This window comes from Amblyomma americanum, chromosome 1 (genome assembly GCF_052857255.1).
Source record: "Amblyomma americanum isolate KBUSLIRL-KWMA chromosome 1, ASM5285725v1, whole genome shotgun sequence".
NCBI classification, from domain to species: Eukaryota; Metazoa; Arthropoda; class Arachnida; order Ixodida; family Ixodidae; genus Amblyomma; species Amblyomma americanum.
Window position 1 is genome coordinate 32,341,953 of NC_135497.1, and position 18,764 is coordinate 32,360,716.

At 47.0% G+C, this 18,764-nt stretch overlaps 2 protein-coding genes across 2 annotated transcripts in view; one reads left to right on the forward strand and one right to left on the reverse strand.

Annotated features, from left to right (window-relative positions):
- Positions 1 to 1,006, reverse strand: part of LOC144115043 (uncharacterized) — a 56,290-nt gene extending 55,284 nt beyond the window's left edge. The window contains exon 1 of the mRNA XM_077649169.1: positions 931 to 1,006. Coding sequence (XP_077505295.1) covers positions 931 to 957 — 27 coding nt within the window. The 5' untranslated portion in view covers positions 958 to 1,006. The remainder of the gene's footprint in view (positions 1 to 930) is intronic.
- LOC144125662 (atrial natriuretic peptide-converting enzyme-like) overlaps positions 1 to 18,764 on the forward strand; it is a 996,499-nt gene that overhangs the window by 660,868 nt on the left and 316,867 nt on the right. The window lies entirely within an intron of this gene.

Consider the following 18,764-nt stretch of genomic DNA (forward strand, 5'->3'; position numbering starts at 1 on the left):
GACTAGTTAACATGTTTCATCGTATTTCTGATGCCCGCCAACCCTGGCAATACAATGCCGCAAAAACCATTATTTTACCTCAAAAATCCAATTTTTGAAAACTGTCTTCAAGTCTTCCTAGTAAGACAAGGTATATTAAGCTCATTCAACCAATTCACTAAGACCATCTCGACCTATTTGCCTGCGCTCTTTCACAAATGCGGTATGGCAGTTGTCTGTCGACTGCGACATTATCATGCCCCAAAACAAGACCACTTGTCTTTAGATACGCAGTGTTATGTATAATGCGCAGCTTATTTTTTATGACCCACGATACTGACAACTTACACAACAGTGCTTTCGTCCCCAGCAGCGGTTAAAGAGTACCTGTCACAGTGGCATTAAACGGACCATTCCTCCTCTGGCTAGTGAAAAGTACAGTACATCCCTTTTTCCTTACAATCGAGTACCGTTCGTGCAAGTACTGCTCTAGGAAGGAGAAAGCCTGCTAAACATTTCACAAGATGTTCTTATTTCTGGCTGGTTCCGACAACTGGAAACAATGGCCACATTTATTCTTACTTAACGTGACGCTCACTGCATTACATACGCAGAATAAACATGTGCGCTTCACAGCACTGAAAGCCTCTTACAGCTTAGAAAGCGGAACATTGCGCAACTAGATTGGCCGCGACGCCAGCTGCGAAAGAGAGTAAAGATAGTTACCTGCAACTGCAAGCAGGGCGAGTGGCGCCAAAGCGCTGTAGCGCAAAACCGGTGTGAAAGGAAATAGTAAATACATGGTTTCGCGGAATGCTAAACTGACGAAATTGGTAAAAACCAACGACCTAGCTGCAAACCTTAAAACGTCACTTTATCACTATCGGCGTAGTGCAAGGAAGTACAGCAAGCAGAATCTGCCAACAGATCGAGAAACTAAGCTGAGCTTACCAGACTGGAAGCTCCTGGCGACGCCATCTTAGGTGCTACTTCACTGATCACTCGCTGAAAGGAAATGAAGACGCCAATGGCGTACGCCCACCGCAGGACATCAGCAGCCAACCCTCGTGGGTACAGCATGGAAAAGACGAAGGCAATGCTCGTGATGTCTTTGTCTTCTGTACTTCACTGTCTTCTTCATTGTCTTCTTCTGTCTTCTGTACACAGAAGCTACTACCATACTCAGCGACTCTAAATTTTGAATTGAATTGAAAATTTATTTGTCCACACACATTACTGTGGAAAAAGGGGACACTGGGCAAAAAGCTGCATAATGCAGCTTGAAGTAGCACCCAGTGCCCCATGAATACAACGACAGCAGTGTGTTTCGCGAACATCAGGCTGAAGTTGAGCTAAATATCCCCATCAAAACAAACAAAGAAAAAGGACAACAATAGTGTAACCCTGACCGCGTACACAACAGAGATGCACATAAACAATAGGAACAATAGACAATATAATACACCAAACCTATTTATGTTGATGCCACAATAGATTCGAAAATGCACATGACAGATAATCACTGTTTCTTTCAGATGTCTTCTATAAAAACATTATTCTCTGCCAATGTGTTGAGGTAATTTCCTAGGTTATAGGATAAGGACTGTTTACGGTGTAAAGTACGGCAAAAGGGTAGAAGCCAAGGTAAAATACATCGGGTATTGTACACTGGTGTGTATTGATGTAGATTAAAGGCTGCAAGGAACAGTTGATTGTTTGTTTTAACTGCATTTTTGTATGCACATAACAATATGAACTTGTGCAATATATCAAAAGACAAAATACCATATTGCTTAAAGTAAGGAAACGCATGGGAATGCCATGGTTTGCAATCGATCTGACAGCACGCTTCTGTGCAACTAAGATCTTGTGTTTGTTATGTTTCGTTGTGGTACCCCAGACACTTATACAGTAGTTAATGGTTGGAAGTAAGTATGCATTATATATAAGAATCTTTATCTTTGTTGGAAGTGTGTATCTATGTCGACACAGGGCACCATTGACTCGGTTCATTTTCTTGCGGATAGTGTTTATACGCAATAATGCGAGGGGCAGAATTTCTCAGGTGGCAATGAGCATATTGGGTCAAACCAAAGACTTAGACAAAATTATTGAATTGATATGGGTCCCGGCTCACTCGGGGAACCCTGGTAACGAAGCGGCATACATAACAGCTCGAGGATTCGTCAGCCGAGCAGGGGACGCTGTCGTTGCTGAGAGTTTTTCGAAGGACGGCCTATCATCTTCTCACGATATTACTAATCATTTTAAACTTGAAAGGAGGATATTCCCTCCTCCAGACAAAGCCTTTAATAAGGAGCAAGAGACCACTTGGAGGCGACTCCAGACGCGATCCTTCATGACGCCTTACCTGTTGTCAAAATTCTACCCCGGTGAATACGACCCTGCATGTACATTATGTGGTGATTTAGCCACTTATGATCACCTATTGTGGAATTGTAAAGAGGAGCCGCCCCCGAAATCTCTAATACAGGTTCCTACTCTCGAGCAGTGGGAGGCCGTGTTGGTCAGCTCAGACTTGGGAGTTCAAACCCGGGTCATTGAATGGGCTACCCAGGTCGCTGTCAGCCGTGGACTAATAGCCACCTAGTACGGATCGCCTGCATTCTGCCTTTTCTGACGAATTAAAAGTTTTCCAATCCAATCATTGACTAGTTCAGTTTTCTTCCCTGCTACAACGAAGGGTGTGGTCGATATTTTTTATTTTTCTATGCTGCAATATTTCTATTCGGGAATGGATATGAAAAACGCTGCACTCAAACGGACGTTTGGAATGTTCTCTTCTCAAGGCGCACGTCAGCTACCACCGCCGAAATAAAGTGTGCGGACAAACACAAATATAAGAAAAATAAGTGGCTACATATTAGTAAGTATTAACGATTTTAAATATATTTTAATTACTCATTAAACATATTTTGTCAGCGTACATTTGGTTGGAAAGAACAACGCTTTTTTTTAATAAAATAATTTGTATGATCACGTTCCCTCACAGCAGCGGCCAGCGGCTCTTGTGCCGTCCACCTTGACTACTCTGCGGCTTGCTTGTCGCCGGCTGCCGGTTAGTGGCCACCTTAGCCGGCGTATCTCGTCATCTCGTGACTTCGTTGCGTGCGGTTGCTCGCCTTTTATCTGCGTTGATTTCAAGTTCTTGGCTGCCTTTTTTTCTCGTTCTACGTTCCAGTCGGCTACGTGTGGGCGCTTGTTTTTTTTTCCATACCAGCCATAGTTCTAGTCGTACGGTTTTGACGATACTGCCTTCGGAAAGACGTGTGGTTTAAGTCGTAAAGCCGACTGCACGCGAGGAACTGGTGCTACGCAAAAAAATGTCAAAGAACTCTGCTGCTGACATCGCATTGCAACGGTGGTTTTGGTAGTTGGTAACCCGTTTACACTGAGTGCCTGTAGCAGCAAAGAATGTCTGTTATCCATGCGATCTAAAAAGCAGACCTAATTTTGCCGGGAAAGCGCAGCTCAATTCACAACACTCTTACGACATTTATGCACAAGAGGCAACTGCCTCAATCTGGGCTCGTGCAAAGTTTAGACTTGTCAGTGCAGGACGGTCAATACAGACTAATACAGATATTTCGCGCACGGTGTTGCAGTACTGCAGTGAAACTCATGAACAACAATTGTCCTGCTGCAAATCGACCTGGCTAAGGCGTTCGATCGATAGAGCCAACCACTTATTTTTGAAGCGAAAAGCTTCACTACGCCCGCTTTTCAAGCCGTCAGCGTGGCCGCAAGTTTGACCTTGAATCTTGCATAGAGGTCAGCGAGGCCACAAGTTTCCCATTGAATGTAATTAGAGGTCAAACCATGAGCATAACTGGTGGTAGTACGGTACGACACATGAAGATGGATGGATGGATGGATGGATGGATGGATGGATGGATGGATGGATGGATGGATGGATGGATGGATGGATGGATGGATGGATGGATGGATGGATGGATGGATGGATGGATGGATGGATGGATGGATGGATGGATGGATGGATGGATACGGCTGAACCCTTTATATCGGGCAGTGGCTCAAGCCACCCAGCCATGACTTATGAAATTTTACTCTTCTCTTGATTTTAGCCACCAATCAGATAACCTTCGCTTGGTTACTTCTACCCGCTTAAAATCTACTTTCCCTTCACTGTCCTTAAACCCCAATGCCAATGACGTCATCTACAGCAGCGACGCCAGCGACTGTTACACCAACTATCTCGACTTTGACCTTTGATCTTTGACATTGACGTTCGGTAAAGCGGGAAAGCGTCTGGCCGCATCTCATGAGCAGATAAAACGACGATGCACTTTGATGCGTTCAGCGGAATGCTAGGAATGATCGATGAGACGCGTCCGCCAGTCGCTCGACCACAAACGTAGCCAGGGAGATGCAGCTTCTCGCTTTCGACCAGGGTTAACCAGGCCTAGTCTACCAGCAATTTTTTCTCTTTTACATCACGTTAGTATTGGTTCAATTCTCTCTATTATGGGATACGCCTTTGCTGCAAAATCTTATACGCGCTTAACAGTAAACGGCGGTCTCTCACAACCTGTCTGTATTCAGTCCTCTCTGAAACCAGGTTGCCACTCTCCCCGCTCCTGTTCGCAATATACTTGGAGGCGCTTTGCGTAAATGTTATAACTAGTAGAGCCGTCAGTAATTTTCGTGTTATGGGTTACGAACCGAAGGAATTAGCTTATGCAGATGACCTCGCGTTTTTCTGCGCTGATTAGCCAAACATCTATGAAGTTATTCGTTTAATGGAGGACTTTGTTCGGTGTCAGGTGCTCGGATTAATCGTTTTAAGAGTTGCGGTTCCTGGTTTGAATTGTGGGGATCCAACCTGCTAAATATGCTGGTATGCAATGGACACGTCGGCTACCCAAGTAGTCTTGGTCAAAAAACTGCAGGACGCTGTGAGGTTGCTCCGAAGATAAGAGCTCGGGGGAAACGTGCCCTTCACTCTCGTGCTTCTGTTGGTAACAGCGCCCGTCACGATCTAATGCAGTGTTCATTCTGCCTGCTGCGTTCTTGTCTTAAGCCCGCCACGCGGCGGCGCTTTGAACGAGTAATAACGTTGGAGAGGGCGAAGCTGCCCGGCACTGGAGCGATTTTTGAGCAGCCGTGAAATTTTACGCAACGTGATGTAGCACAGAGAATCGTGGCGATTTTTATTACGTTTCCATTGCTTTATTCTGAGCTTATTCACAAAAACTCGTCTACTTTGATACACTGGTTTCGTAAAGAGCAGGATGTAAAAAGGAAGCAGTGCGTTCATCATCTCCTGGCCGTGGTCATCACGCGACCATGAAGCTGATCTTCATTATCACAAGGTGATAATCTCGTGGCTGTGGTCTCTGCTTCTCTACTCCGAATTTAGAGCAATAACTCACGTAACCGTAACGCCTAATGAGCACGGGACCCACTTGCATCGGATTATGTGTGCATGGAAGGGGCACTAACCGGAATGAGTCAGTATTCCACATGTCGTTAACACAGGCCAGACAGTGGACACATTCCAAAGTGGGGAAGGAGTGGTTGTAACTCTAATGGCTAGACAGGGAAGGAGACTGTCCTCTAATTCCAAAACTTTTTTACACTATGTCTGTGGATATATAAAAGACCGCTGCTCCGATCGCAAGTATACAGTCGTTTCTTAGTGGGCAAGTGTGTTTTACGATGTATTTCAAATATTCTGTATTACAGAGGTCGCTACGAGCACTTTCCGAAGGGAGCCCTTTGCAGTCGAAACTGCGGCTTCTGATCGCGTTTTCAAAGAAGGTGAGCAAATGGTTCACACACCAAAACACAACTTGGTTACACACAAGCGTGCTCGGAGGCAAGTCAAGGTCACATTTTAAATTTGTGTCTCCTGTACGAACAGCAACACATTGAAAATATGGAACCGTGTCGGTCGACTCATTCACAATACACAAAATAGCTATCACGGTAATTTGAAGGTCTGGGCTTCTGAATTTGCAGAACAAAATATAACAATTAGCAATCTTGGCAATTAGGGAATTTTCTATGACACAGCGCGTTGCGAGGGCATCGGGAAGCTTCGCCCTGGCTAGTGCCATTACTTGCACAAAGCGCAGTGGCGCGGCGTTCGAAAGATAAACCCGCAGCAGGTAGAATGTAAGCTGCACTAGGTTCTTCGCGGGCGCCTTATCAAGGGACGCCCGAGAGTGAGGGGCATGCTGCTGCTTCTTCTTCTCCTTCTTCTTCTTCTTGTTCTTCCTCTTCTTCTTCATCTTCTTCTCCCTCTTCTTCTCCTCCTCCTCCTCCTACTCCTTCTTCTCCTTCTTCCTCTTCCTCTTCTTCTTCCTCGTCCTCTAATAACATGCTTCCTTGTCTTCTTCCTCTTCTTCAGCGCAAGCGAGTGGTGGCGCGCGCTGTCGGTGGCAGCGCCACGATAGCGGACCGCGGCCGCTCTTGGCCCATTCACAGCGGCCTGAGGTTTTTTGACCAAGACTGTACCTTGGCGTCCCTTTGAGCGCTTATTAGCATAGTGCGCATTACGGGAAAGACAGAGTGCCCAACTCTTCAGCGCTATGCTCAGACTTGTGTGTTCCACGGTCTCCCAATTTTTGCATGGCGACCGCATGTAATCTGTTTCCCGCCAATGAAATTTACTATCCTTCCCAAATTATTCATTGCAAAATATCCTATATACAACGTTTTCACAGAATTGTCGCCAATTTTGTGTGGGATTCGTCTCTAGAATCTATGAGGCGTGTGAAGCTTTTCGGCCTGTAAGAGCTGGTGGCCTTGGTTTAGTCCACCTGTTTGCATATCCGACAGATAGTTTCACTTTTCATGTTTTTCCGTGACGCTACACACCCAATAGAGCGTGCATTCTTGCCAGTTAAATTAGTTAATGCTTTGCTAAACCTCACTGTGCCTTCAAATTTTTCTGATCACCCGTGTTTCAATGACTTAATGCATTATGAGTAATTTGGCAGTTCGTTTCCTGCTTATTCACTCCTTCCCTGAGTTCCTGTTTTCAGTGTCGAGGAAACGTTTACACGAGGATTTAATTTCTATGTTCTTCCTTGCGCCTATGTACCGCTCTGTGTATTTTGGTCTACCGGAACATCACGTACTGAAAAGAGTACGTAAAATGTCCCTCTCACCATATACGCACACATTTTTCCATAAGCTACATTGCCAGTTGAAACATAAAAAATAGCATTCCTGTGACTACTGTAATTTGCCGCTGTTGTGATGTTTCAGAACTGATTGAGCGATTGAGCATTGTTTCATATATTGCAAAGATGCAATGCTCTTTTGAGGTATCTTACATCGGGCATTGAAAAAAAAAGATATAATTCGGCACCGCATTCTGTTCTAAACCAAACTTCTTCGCAAACTACAGCCATCTTTCGCTTCAATGGCTGTCATTACAGACACTCTTTTTTTGTGCTCGGCTCTTGCTTCAGCTGTGGATTCGCCAATCTTAAACACCTTCCATTCATTAATGCCTCCGCATTTGAGCCTTGTTCTCTTGATATGGGTGCCAGGTCATAGCGGTGTGAGAGACGATGAAGTTCGGGACTGCCTGGCAAAGGCGTCCCTCAATGGCCCCGTGCTACCTATCGTTCCTGCTAGAGCGTACATCACAACAGCTAGGTTTCGAAGACCAAAATTGTTAAAAATGACAACTGGATTTCTCTTAAGATCTGTTGATTACCTGCACCTAATGTATTCGTGGACCAGGCAATCAAGCCATTCACGACAGCTTGAGGTCTCTCTATCAAGGCTCCGCTCACAGATCCCACCCTTAAATTTTTATTTGCACAGGTCTGGTTTGGCGCTTTATCCCGTCTGTGTATTTTGTGATGAGCACAAAACCGTAGACCATTTTTTAACGAGACAGCGTTAAGGAGCTCGTGTCGCAGAAAAGCCGGTATCGGCGTCGGCGTCTTAGGCCGTGAGCGAAAAATGGCGCATCTCGTTGGACACCTGAACCGCGGTGTAAGGGAAGGGATTTTAACGCGACAGCGTTAAGGATTGATTGATTGATGGATTGAATAATGAATAATGAACTGATTGAATTATTGATTGGTTGATTGATTGATTGATCATTGATTGCGCGATAGATCGATCAACTGATCAATTTATCGATTGATTGATCATTGATTGCTTGATTGATTGATCGATCGATCGAGCGATTGATTTTGATTGATTGATTGATTGATTGATTGATCGATCAAATCAAATCGCCTACGTTGGTAAATTTTTTCCCAATATTATTTTTCTTACAATTATCATCATCATTAAACCACACGGTTATAAGCCTGACTGTCGATCTTCTGCGTGCTTTATGCATTTCCCGTTTCATTTCACTGTTCCATCTTGTTTACTTCTTCCTTCCTCAGCATTCTTTTTATTTTCGTCCAGGGAATATTCACCTGAAAAACTCTATGTGCCACCGATTCTTGGCCAATCCCCCTATGTGGGCATGTGCCATTGTTTGAGGGTTACAACTACAACTACCTCACTGCACTGCCCCTTGTTGATGAACCCTGAGAGAAGTTGTTTTTGATAATACTACACAGCCTTTAGAAAACTCGCATGATCGACACACAATGTAAATCTGTTATTTCTGCAAAAGACCACTTCAGCAGATTGATTGTGCATCTAAAGGCATTGTATGTCCAGATCGAGTTTTAACCAGGGCGGCAACCAATCCTTGTGCTGGGCTCTTCATTGCCCTTTTTCTAGTGCAACGTTGCTTAAGTGTGCCCTAAAATGATGTAGTAGTGATGGGCTCTGTGTTTTCATTTCTCGTGCTTCCTTGTTTAGGTGTGGCGTATGATGCATTGTAATGGTTTGCGATTGTTCTCCTCATTGTTTGTACACAGTTCACGTATATAGAACATTGGATCACTATAATAAATACCATCTAAAAAAAGCGGTCATATATAGCACACGGCTCTCAAGCACTGGCCTGCAAAGGTGGTCTGATCGCGCCGCCGCTGGTTCAAATAACAGTCGCGACAAAATTTGTTTTATTTATTTGTTTTTCTTTCGCTCTAAAGGACCACTGTGATTCGCAGAGAGGTGGCCGTACGCATTGGGTCTCCTAACTGGGAGAGTATTGTTTTTATTTGATGTTTGCGAACATCCTAGGTGTTACGTTCCTTTTTTTAATGCTTTTCTTGTCATGAACAACGAAACGACAAAGCAGCTTTGACGGGAAGGGCTAAACACCAGTAAAGGCCCGGTGGACGCTCCCTTCAAAGTACTGGAAAAATTGCAGCGCAGCAGTAACAAATACGAGACGAGAAGGACGCAAACACAAGCGCTGACTAACAACTGTGTTTTATTGCTCTGAGCCAGCCTATATAGGAACTAGGTACAAAACAACAAAACAGAAACCAACACATCACCTCACGCATTCGTGGCATGATTATCGGAATTGTCTCCCGTTCCTCCAATCTTTCGTCCTATCATTGGCGTTCAGAAATGACATTTCTTTTTCACTAAGGCACACAGAGGGGTTGCTGACACACTTATCTGTATCAAAGACCTGTAAAAACATTAGCTTGCAAAAAGAAGACACGCATCTCCAGACGTGTTCCAACAACACGTAACGTGCTCCTTTGCTAAGCACTGTTCGAGAACCGCTTACAATGACGTCACACGAACGCGAAACTCCGCTTATTGTACGTAATCGCATACCGAGATCTATCAAGCAACATACCACGCCGAGTGTGTTTGGTTTGTCCCACCGCGTGTAGGCCTGCTCCACGCAGGTCTGCGAGGCAGAGAAATAGACACGCATTCCAATTATAAGTGTTTTCGTGCCTCTGTGCGCCTGATCTCGACAAGGCAAGGATTAACGCACACACGCAAAAACAAAAGAACTGAAGGCACGTCCGGCTGCCGCTGAAGTTCTTCCCGTAACGTAGCGACTAGTGTGCGCAGCGCCTGGTCATTGAACTCGCGTAGTCTGCATGGACAATCGAAGCATGATAAGCGTGGTTTCGCGTTGAGGACATGCAGCAGGCGCGCTGTCGTTGCATCGTTCTTATATACAGCCGCAACGCCGAGAGGTATGCATGGCGAAGAGCCTTGCGCTATAACGAGGAGGGGTTTACGAGAATGTTTCGCTGCGGTGTGGTGTTACTGACTGCAGCAGCTGCCCTTGACAACACGCCAGGGGTGGCGATATAGCTTGCATGTGTACATGCACACAAATGTCTCAGAGGCGGTTTGCGTAGTCGTCCCTATACTGACCAACGGTGCGTTGCTTTGGCATGGGTAGGTGTAGATCAATGCGCTGCCCGCAGGAGACTTGGTTTCTTATGGTCTGGCTGAACATTTTTGTCCCGCGCGTGGGGCATCGTCGACTTCTGCAACCGTGTTCGCATCTTGTACAAGATGTCGAGAAATGAGTGAACTATGGCATTTCCGGTATGTTTGGTTCCTTGCTTTGTTGTTGTCCCCATTGGTTCTAGTTTTGTTTTCTTTGCCATGTAGCGCGTAAATTTTTATTTATTTATTTCCAACACCTCAGTGACCTCAGGGGAGAGGAGCTTTGCGTGAAAGAAAAAAAATCAGAGGGCACTTAAGTCTGCTTAAGGCGAGAAATGCGTAAGCATTGCGTTTGTCTACTCCTGCTGTTATCCAGTTTTCAGTTACGACATGCTACACCACTTTTAATTTCTCGCCTGCGACATAATACACCATTTTGTTACATCCGGTGTAGTTAACTATATCCAATTTTCTCCTACATCATGCTGCAGCACTTCGCTGTATCTAGATCTTTTCGTTATATTTGATATTCGGTTACGACATATTACACCATCTGCTTATTTTCAGATTCATCTGTACTGCGTGTAGAATTGGCAGATGCACTTGGTTCCATGCCCCTCTGGATCCGCTGTTCTGGCCACGCCGGGATTGCAGGCGACGAGGTGATAAACCTGCTACACCACGATACATTAGACCGGGCTCCTGGAGTCCCGCAGCCATACCCTCGGTCTAGCAAGAAAGTCATTCAAAACAAGAGGCCCATCTACTTCCATTTTGGCAGCCTCCACGAGAACAGGCAAACCACTGCACCCATTAGAAGCCTTCGTAAAATCAACTAAACGTCCAGCTCATACCGGCACCGTGGCTTCGTTTTTACACGTCCCAACCTTCCCTGCATGCTATACCTGCCCGGTACGATATGCCATTCGTGTCGCACAGATACTGCGCCATTTCCTTTCCCCCAAAAAACAATTAATATTATTATTACTATTCCTTTCCTCGAAATCATCTGTCTAGAACGCTGGCAACGCTAACGCCAATGAACACAAAGAACGCCGACAGTCTACAGCTTCAGTGCCGCGTTTCTGCTACAACCTTGTGAATGCCAATGCATGCAGCGCACGTCTGTCACTACTGCCACGTAGCTCAAAGCACGACTGAGGTGTCCAAGTCATAATCTTATTAAGATATCTTAACTTTTCATTTGACCTTTGACCTCAACTTTTGACCTTTACCTTGACTTCACCTTGAGGTGCCTGAGGTAGCATGCGGTAGGACACCACAGTTATACCATGGCTTAGTCGTGATCTTTGCCTCACTTGAAGGTCAAACACGCAAGCACAGCGAAATCGCTACGGGGTAGCCTAGAGAAGCTTTTAATTCGCAAAATTCTCGGGACACGTAAGTCGGCTTACGAGGAGGAATGCGAACAGAGATGCTTTGAGGAAAGGAACGGACGCGGTAGCTCTCAGAACTCATATCGGTGGACACCTCAACCGCGCCTAAAGCATGCGACCGAAGGTGCGTATGTCATCTGTCTGAACCCCTGTCGCGTCTCAGAAAGCGTGCAATCGAAGGTGCATATGTCATTGGTCAGAACCCCTGTCACAAGCTTGCCTTCAACATGACTGAAACATGTAAGCTATATGCAAAGAGAAATGCAATGACACCACCCAGAATGCCGTACTACGAACGGTTACTCAAAATATTGGTAAATGTATTCGTGAATACCGCCACCACATCCACTCCTCCGTTCAAGGCCATATGAAACACGCCGAACAAGCTATGGATGTGTGTAGTAACGCTTTGAGAAAGGCGATCCCATTGAGGAGTAACGCTTTCTAGACCCATGGGTTCAGGTACATGGTAACGAGTTTGCTGCCACATGGCAACGCGGCTCGAGCTTGAGCAGGCTCGATCGTTTTTGCTTTCCGCCAATTCTCGCTACTGATGTCACTAGTTGCGAAGTCCTGACTTTTCCGCCAGCTGTTCCGGGTATAACGGACCATTTTCCAGTGTCTGTGAGGTTACACTTTGGTACCCCCGCCCCATCCAAGAATTTTTGGAAAATGGACATGACACTAGTGCATGACCCCGAAAGTGGGGCCACCCTACGCGAAGCTCTCGCTGAAACGTGCAGTCATCGCGCACAATCACGCAGCTGGGACGATTTAAAAGCTAGTTGGCGTGACAAGCTGACCAAAGCTGACAGAGATAGAAAGTTACGTTTAACTGCAGAAATTAACGACACCCTTCGAAGGGCACGCATTGTGCAGCGTGGTGCGCCCCTCACTTTTACAATGTAGGATTACCTCAATCAGCTACAAGCGCGCTATGAACTTCTGCTCTGCCTCAGCTCCCGAACTGCAGCACAAAGTTATATTAGAGGTAGACCAGTTGCGGACCCGCTGTACTCCGCAGCGTTCGCTACGGTTCCGTAGAGGGTCGTTCCACCATCCAGTTTGTCGAACTTCCGCATAGTGAAGAGTCAGATGGCGCTGAGGACATCAAGGCTGTCTTTAGTGAACATTTTACTCGCCTCTTTACAACTGAGAGCACAGACATAAGCGACCTAAAAGCAGCCGTTCGTGAATTTTGCTCAGGGATAGCCTGCATACCTGAAGAGCGCCGCGACAGCCTATGTAATCCAGTCACGCTGGAAGAGCTTCGCCTGGTTTTCCAGGGAATTAACACCTCCCATGAAGCCGGTCCAGACTGGCTGCCACTTGTTTTTTTACAAAACTTTCTTCACGGAGATACATGTGCATCTTTTGTCCATGCTCAATGGCATTCTTGTAGACGGGTTTCGGCAGGAATCTTCGCGAGAGTCGCATAGTGCTCCTTCTAAAGAGTGGTGGTGTGCCGTCCGACTCAAAAGCATGGAGGCCTATCTCCCTCCTGCACTCCGATTATAAAACACTAGCTGCAATATTAGCACACCGCTTAACGTCAGCTCTTCCTGACATAAAAAGCAACGCTCAGACGTTGTGTGCCCGGACGCACAGTTTTTTCGTCACTAGCTTTAACCCGCGATTTGTTCACTTTTGCAACGCGCACGGAGATTACGGGAGCTTTTGTTTCCCTAGATCAAGAAAAAGCTTTTGACCGCGTTGAGCGTGACTACTTTTTCACAGTTCTAGACTGCTTTGGCTTCCCAGGGCGTCTGATAGGCGTCTTGAGATTGTTGTACACCGACTTAGCAGCAAGCCTAACAGTGAACGATCAGATAACCGACCCTCTTCCTGTGAGCCGCGGAATGCGCCAGGGCTGCCTACTGTCATAAATTCTTTTCGTCCTTTGCATAGAACCGCTGTTGCAACAAATTCAAAGTTGCAAGTCGATACGGGGCTTTCCTCTTCAGGCTTGGGCGAGGTTAAAGTAGCAGCTTATGCCGAGGATATTTCTCTGTTTATTAGAAACATTGACAGCTATAGAGCATTTCTGAGGCTCTTTCACACTTACAGCGGCCTGTCAGGTGCACGTCTCAATCCAGCTAAAAGCCAGGAGTTACGCTTTGGATCTTTTAATGCTCAATTTCTCGATGGTGTCCAATGGGTAGGTGGCGTAAAAGTCCTTGGTGTTACGTTCCTCGCCTTCGGTGACGTAGCCCAAGCCACCTGGAATGAAATAACACGCAAAGCTGATCAGCGCATCGAAGTCTCAAAATCCTTCGGCCTACCTTTTTCCAAACGAGCTTACCTTATCAGAACAAGCATAATAGCTTCCTTATTCTACGTCGCAAAAATAGCGTGCCCTCCTCGCCGCGTCCTCCAGAGGCTGGCCACAGCGTGTGGATCTTTCTTCTGGGTTGGACGCGCAGAGAGCGTTGCAAGAGTTTTTTGTCCGCCTGCCCACCAACATAGGTGACTTCAGCATCCCGGATCTTGAAGCTATGTGTCGCGTATTGGCCTCAAGGGCCATGTGGGACCTTATCTCAGACGCAGCGTACCGAGGAAGAGCACTCACCGCATATCTGATGGGAACATTGCGTCGCTTCTCTGAGTTATCAAATTGGAAAGGCCCTGCGGCTCAAAAGTCGCCAGTTTTCTATGCATATGTCGTGAAATCCTTACAATTTCTTGAAGGTACACTTCCTGATTGTGATTTGAAAGAATTGTCCGCGAGTGAAACTTGCGAATATGTTGCCTTTCGCACCCTGAATGTAGACCAGCGCAGGAAAGTGCGCAAAAGCCGGAAGCAAAGAATCTTTGCCTCTCTCCCCGCTGATGTATCCATCTTTACCTGGCTTCGCAAATAGAAAGCGTTACCCACAGCTGATCGCCTTGCGGCGTGAGGCGTGGCCCCCTCCGCCTCATGTCCGCAATGCGGTCGAACTGAAACTCTGAACCATGCCGTCTTTGAATGCCCTGTCGCGCGCACTTTCTGGCGCTTGGTAGCGCGCATGTTCCAGGTGCGCATGCGGTGGCAGAGTCGCAGTCACGATTTCTTTGTTGAATTAATAATGTGTGTGGGTCCTTATGTACTCTGGAAAAGGAGGGGACTTGCTGTCTTGCGGGGACGCCCGCAGAAAGCAATGTTCCCTTTACTGTACCGCCTTAGAACTTTGATGCTGAAACACTTGAATGAAGAACTTGTCGTGTTAGGTGAGGAGGCCTTCCTGCTCCTCTGGTAAACAAGGTTCATTGTTGTCAGCGATAGAGGTGTGTCCACGCCCATTCTTCCGTATTAAGAAGTTTGGCCAGTGTTGCTCATCTTTTCCTTCCTTGTATTCCACTTAAGTTCATAATGAAGCTGCTTTAGGCCAGCTCGTGTAGAAACCAAGAATTGTCCACTGAAATGTCATTTGCATATATGTGATACCTGTACAATGATGACTCATTGTGATGTCCTTGAAAACCAGACCACTTGCGTAAAGAGTCCTTAGCACTGTAGATATTTTCGGAAAAATAAAATTCTCTTAAAGGCTACAGCTGGCCGAGTAGAACTTCGTCACGTGACCAACCACGTGATCAGCCAAGGCACCGCGCCGCCGACAGCTGCTGCGCACCACGTGACCAACCACGTGACACCGTGACACGTGACAGCGTGGCGGCGCAGCCACAGGATGGCGGTGCAGCAACAGGGTGGCGGCGCCGCCACGCTGAAGGCTCGAAATGCTACCGTAATCTAGCGATTGCTACAGAACATCTGACCACAGAAATTCTGGGACTCCGTCGCTGTCGTGGGGCTGCAGCCTGGCACCTTCGTGGTGGAGGAAGCCTTGGGGCCTCTTGTCGGGGTCCAGGACTGCGCGCTGCAGCAGCATAGGTCTTTGTGTGGGGCGTTTGTGTTGTTTGTAGCCGTCAATGCCTAGGGCCTGAGTACATAGTGGACATCTTCCTAGAGGACGTTCATGGAGTGCCGCTGCTTGAGGCTGCGGTGGCGAAGCAGCACCTTACTGCAGCTTTTCACGGAATATCTCGCGGATGACATCCCGCTGGTTACCTCCACTTAGAGCCATGCCTTCCGAGTGACTTACCCAGGGAACTTGGTTTTTGCTTCTTGCGAGTTCGTACGTCCAAACTTTTCTCGATAGTGGACGCTTCAATGAAGAACTTTGTGACAGTTTCGGGTGGATTTTGTACTAGACTGACGTGGATCCTACGCATCGAAAAGTTGACATTCTGATCTTCAGTGATGTTTGGTCATGCCAGCTCGTCGGAAAAGGCGCGTCATTTTTCGGCGCGCACGTTTACCGGTTCACTTGGTTGTTGAATGCAGAACTGAATCCGCATTTCGGCCCTCTCTTTTCGGGTTACGCTAGTGAGAGATTTCCAAAGCCATCTTCAAAATGCAAAAATTCACACAGCAGTCTCTCGTGGTTGTCGCACTATTTACGGCGAGCTTCGTCCGGTGCGAAGAAAAGCTGACATGTCTTCATAACATCCTCCCAAGTGCTGAATGCTGTCACACGGTCGTATTAGTCCAGCCGGACCTCTGCGTCTTCTCCGAGGGAGCCAGAAAAAAGGGGGTACTCTTGACTGCGGGAGAACAACCGTAGTTGTCGTCGTTGGCAGGCCAATTGTTTCATTTCATTTAGCAATCTGATAGCGGTAGAGTTCTACCAGTCAGAGAATTTATCGCGTCGGACGGTGGATTTTGCTCTTGACGTGAACTCTATCGCTATCAGATTACTAAATGAAATGAAACAATTGGCCTGCCAACGGCGACAACTCCGGTTGTTCTCCCGCAGTCAAGAGTACCCCTTTTTTTCTGGCTCCCACAGAGAAGACGCAGAGGTCCGGCTGGACTAATACGACCGTGTGACAGCATTCAGCACTTGGGAGGATGTTATGAAGACATGTCAGCTTTTCTTCGCGCCGGACGAAGCTCGCCGTAAATAGTGCGAGAACCACGAGAGACTGCTGTGTGAACTTTTGCATTTTGAAGATAGCTTTTGAAATCTCTCATTTGCGTAACCCGAAAAGAGAGGGCCGAAATGCGGATTCAGTCGGCTCGTCAGCTGCAGGAATTACCAGATATAGGATTTACTCTGTATGCAGACGATATATAACTATCTGGACGACTAAGGGATCCCTTGCACAGAAGGAACAAGCCCTACAGGAAGCGGCATCGATTGTCGAAACATTTGCCGCTAGTAGTGGCCTTCGCTGTGCACCGGAGAAGTCAGAAGTAATCAGGGTGCACGGTCAAAATTACAAAAACTCTGGACCAATAGATTTTTATGTAGAAGGCCAACCGATTCGAGAGGTCTCGGTCATTATAATTCTCGGGCTTTGGATTCAAAGTAACCTACGCGCTGGACATACCATAAAAACTCTCAAAACAACCACCCACCAAATTACACGTATGATTCGTCGTATAACACGCCACAAGAAAGGCATGCGCGAGGAAGACACTCTTCGCCTTGTACAGTCCTTGGTTATCTGCAGAATAGCATACGGCCTTCCGTATCATCATCTCACAAAGGGAGAACATAAGCAGTCCGGCACTGTCATTCGCAGCGCGTACAAAACAGCTCTCGGCCTTCCTCCAAGCACCTAGACCGAACGTCTAATCAAGCTTGGAGTCCACAACACCTTTGAGTAGATCAAAGATCCGGTCTTAGCATCGCAGAGAGCCCGACTCTAGCAGACCACCACCGGAAGAGCCATTCTTCAGCGCATTGGTACACCACGAGATCTACAAGAGCTCTGGCGACACAATTCCCTACCTGCAAACATAAGAAGACAAATCTCGGTGGCTGCGCTCCCAAAACATATGCATCCAGAAATCCACAAAGGCAGACGGGAGGCTAGGGTCGCTCATCTACGCCGGCGTCTAGAGTCAGATCACAAAGCAGTCTATGTAGACGTGGCGGCGTACACTGAACCGAGCATCTTTGTTGCAGTCGCCCTTGACCACAATTTTCAACTACTGACGAGTGTTTCACTCCGGGTTGAGGATCCTGCCGCGGCGGAAGCCTCCGCCATCGCCCTCGCCATAAGGCATTGTGATCTGGCGGACAAATCAGCTCACATAATAACTGACTCGAAGCGAGCCTGTCAATATTACATTACAGGGAGAGTCCCAAAAATGACAGCGGCTCTACTCATACCGTCGGGCCTCTCACCTACACTTCAACGCCCCATAACATTCCTTGGACCCCGGGCCATACAGGTCTTGAAGGCAGCGATGCGCCAAACGATCTAGCTCGTGAGCTACCAAACCGAGCGGTCCTTGCCCGTATAACCCCTCTACCATCAAACTATGGGGAACGGCTGGAGATGCTTAGATTAGATCGTCGAATATATTTCCCTCCCCATATTAAACTCACCACAGAAGAAGCCACATTTTGGAGGCGAATACAAACGAATACCTTCCCTAACCTGTACTTGTACAGCTTCATTCACCCGTCCAAATACCGCCCCTTCTGTCCATGGTGCGGCGATAAGCCTATGCTGTTTCACATTTCCTGGAATTGTCCCCAAAAACCACCTCATCTAAAAACATTACAGACATCATACGAGCAGTGGGAGGCAGCCCTGACCAGCAATGGTCTGGAGGACCAGTGTCGCATCATCAGACTGGTCCAGGCATCCGCCCAAGCCACCGGAGTCCTGAACTGAGGAGTCCGCCTACCTGAATCGTAGAACACTTCAAGGAAATATTAAATGTTTTATCTCTCTCTCTCTCTGACTGGTCACGTGATCTTGTGACGCCATCACAACCTGCTCACCGCGACAGGTGGCCACCTGGCCATCGGATTGTAAGCGACCTGCCCATCGTGGAAGTTCGCAATTAAATTAATGATTGCTCGAGACGGGCTCTTGTGACGTCATCACAGCCTGCCCACTGGGTTGTGAGCAGCCTTGTTTCTATATAGCAATCTAGGTAGCATTAGCTCCAAAAAAAATCGTAATGAAAAATCAGAGAAAAATGCGATATGTGCAAATGTCAGCATAGCGGATGCCTGCTACTACAGCTATCAGTCCGAATATGGCAGTTGATGGACCGACAGTTGCAACGAAACTGACTTAAACACACGCATAAATTGCACG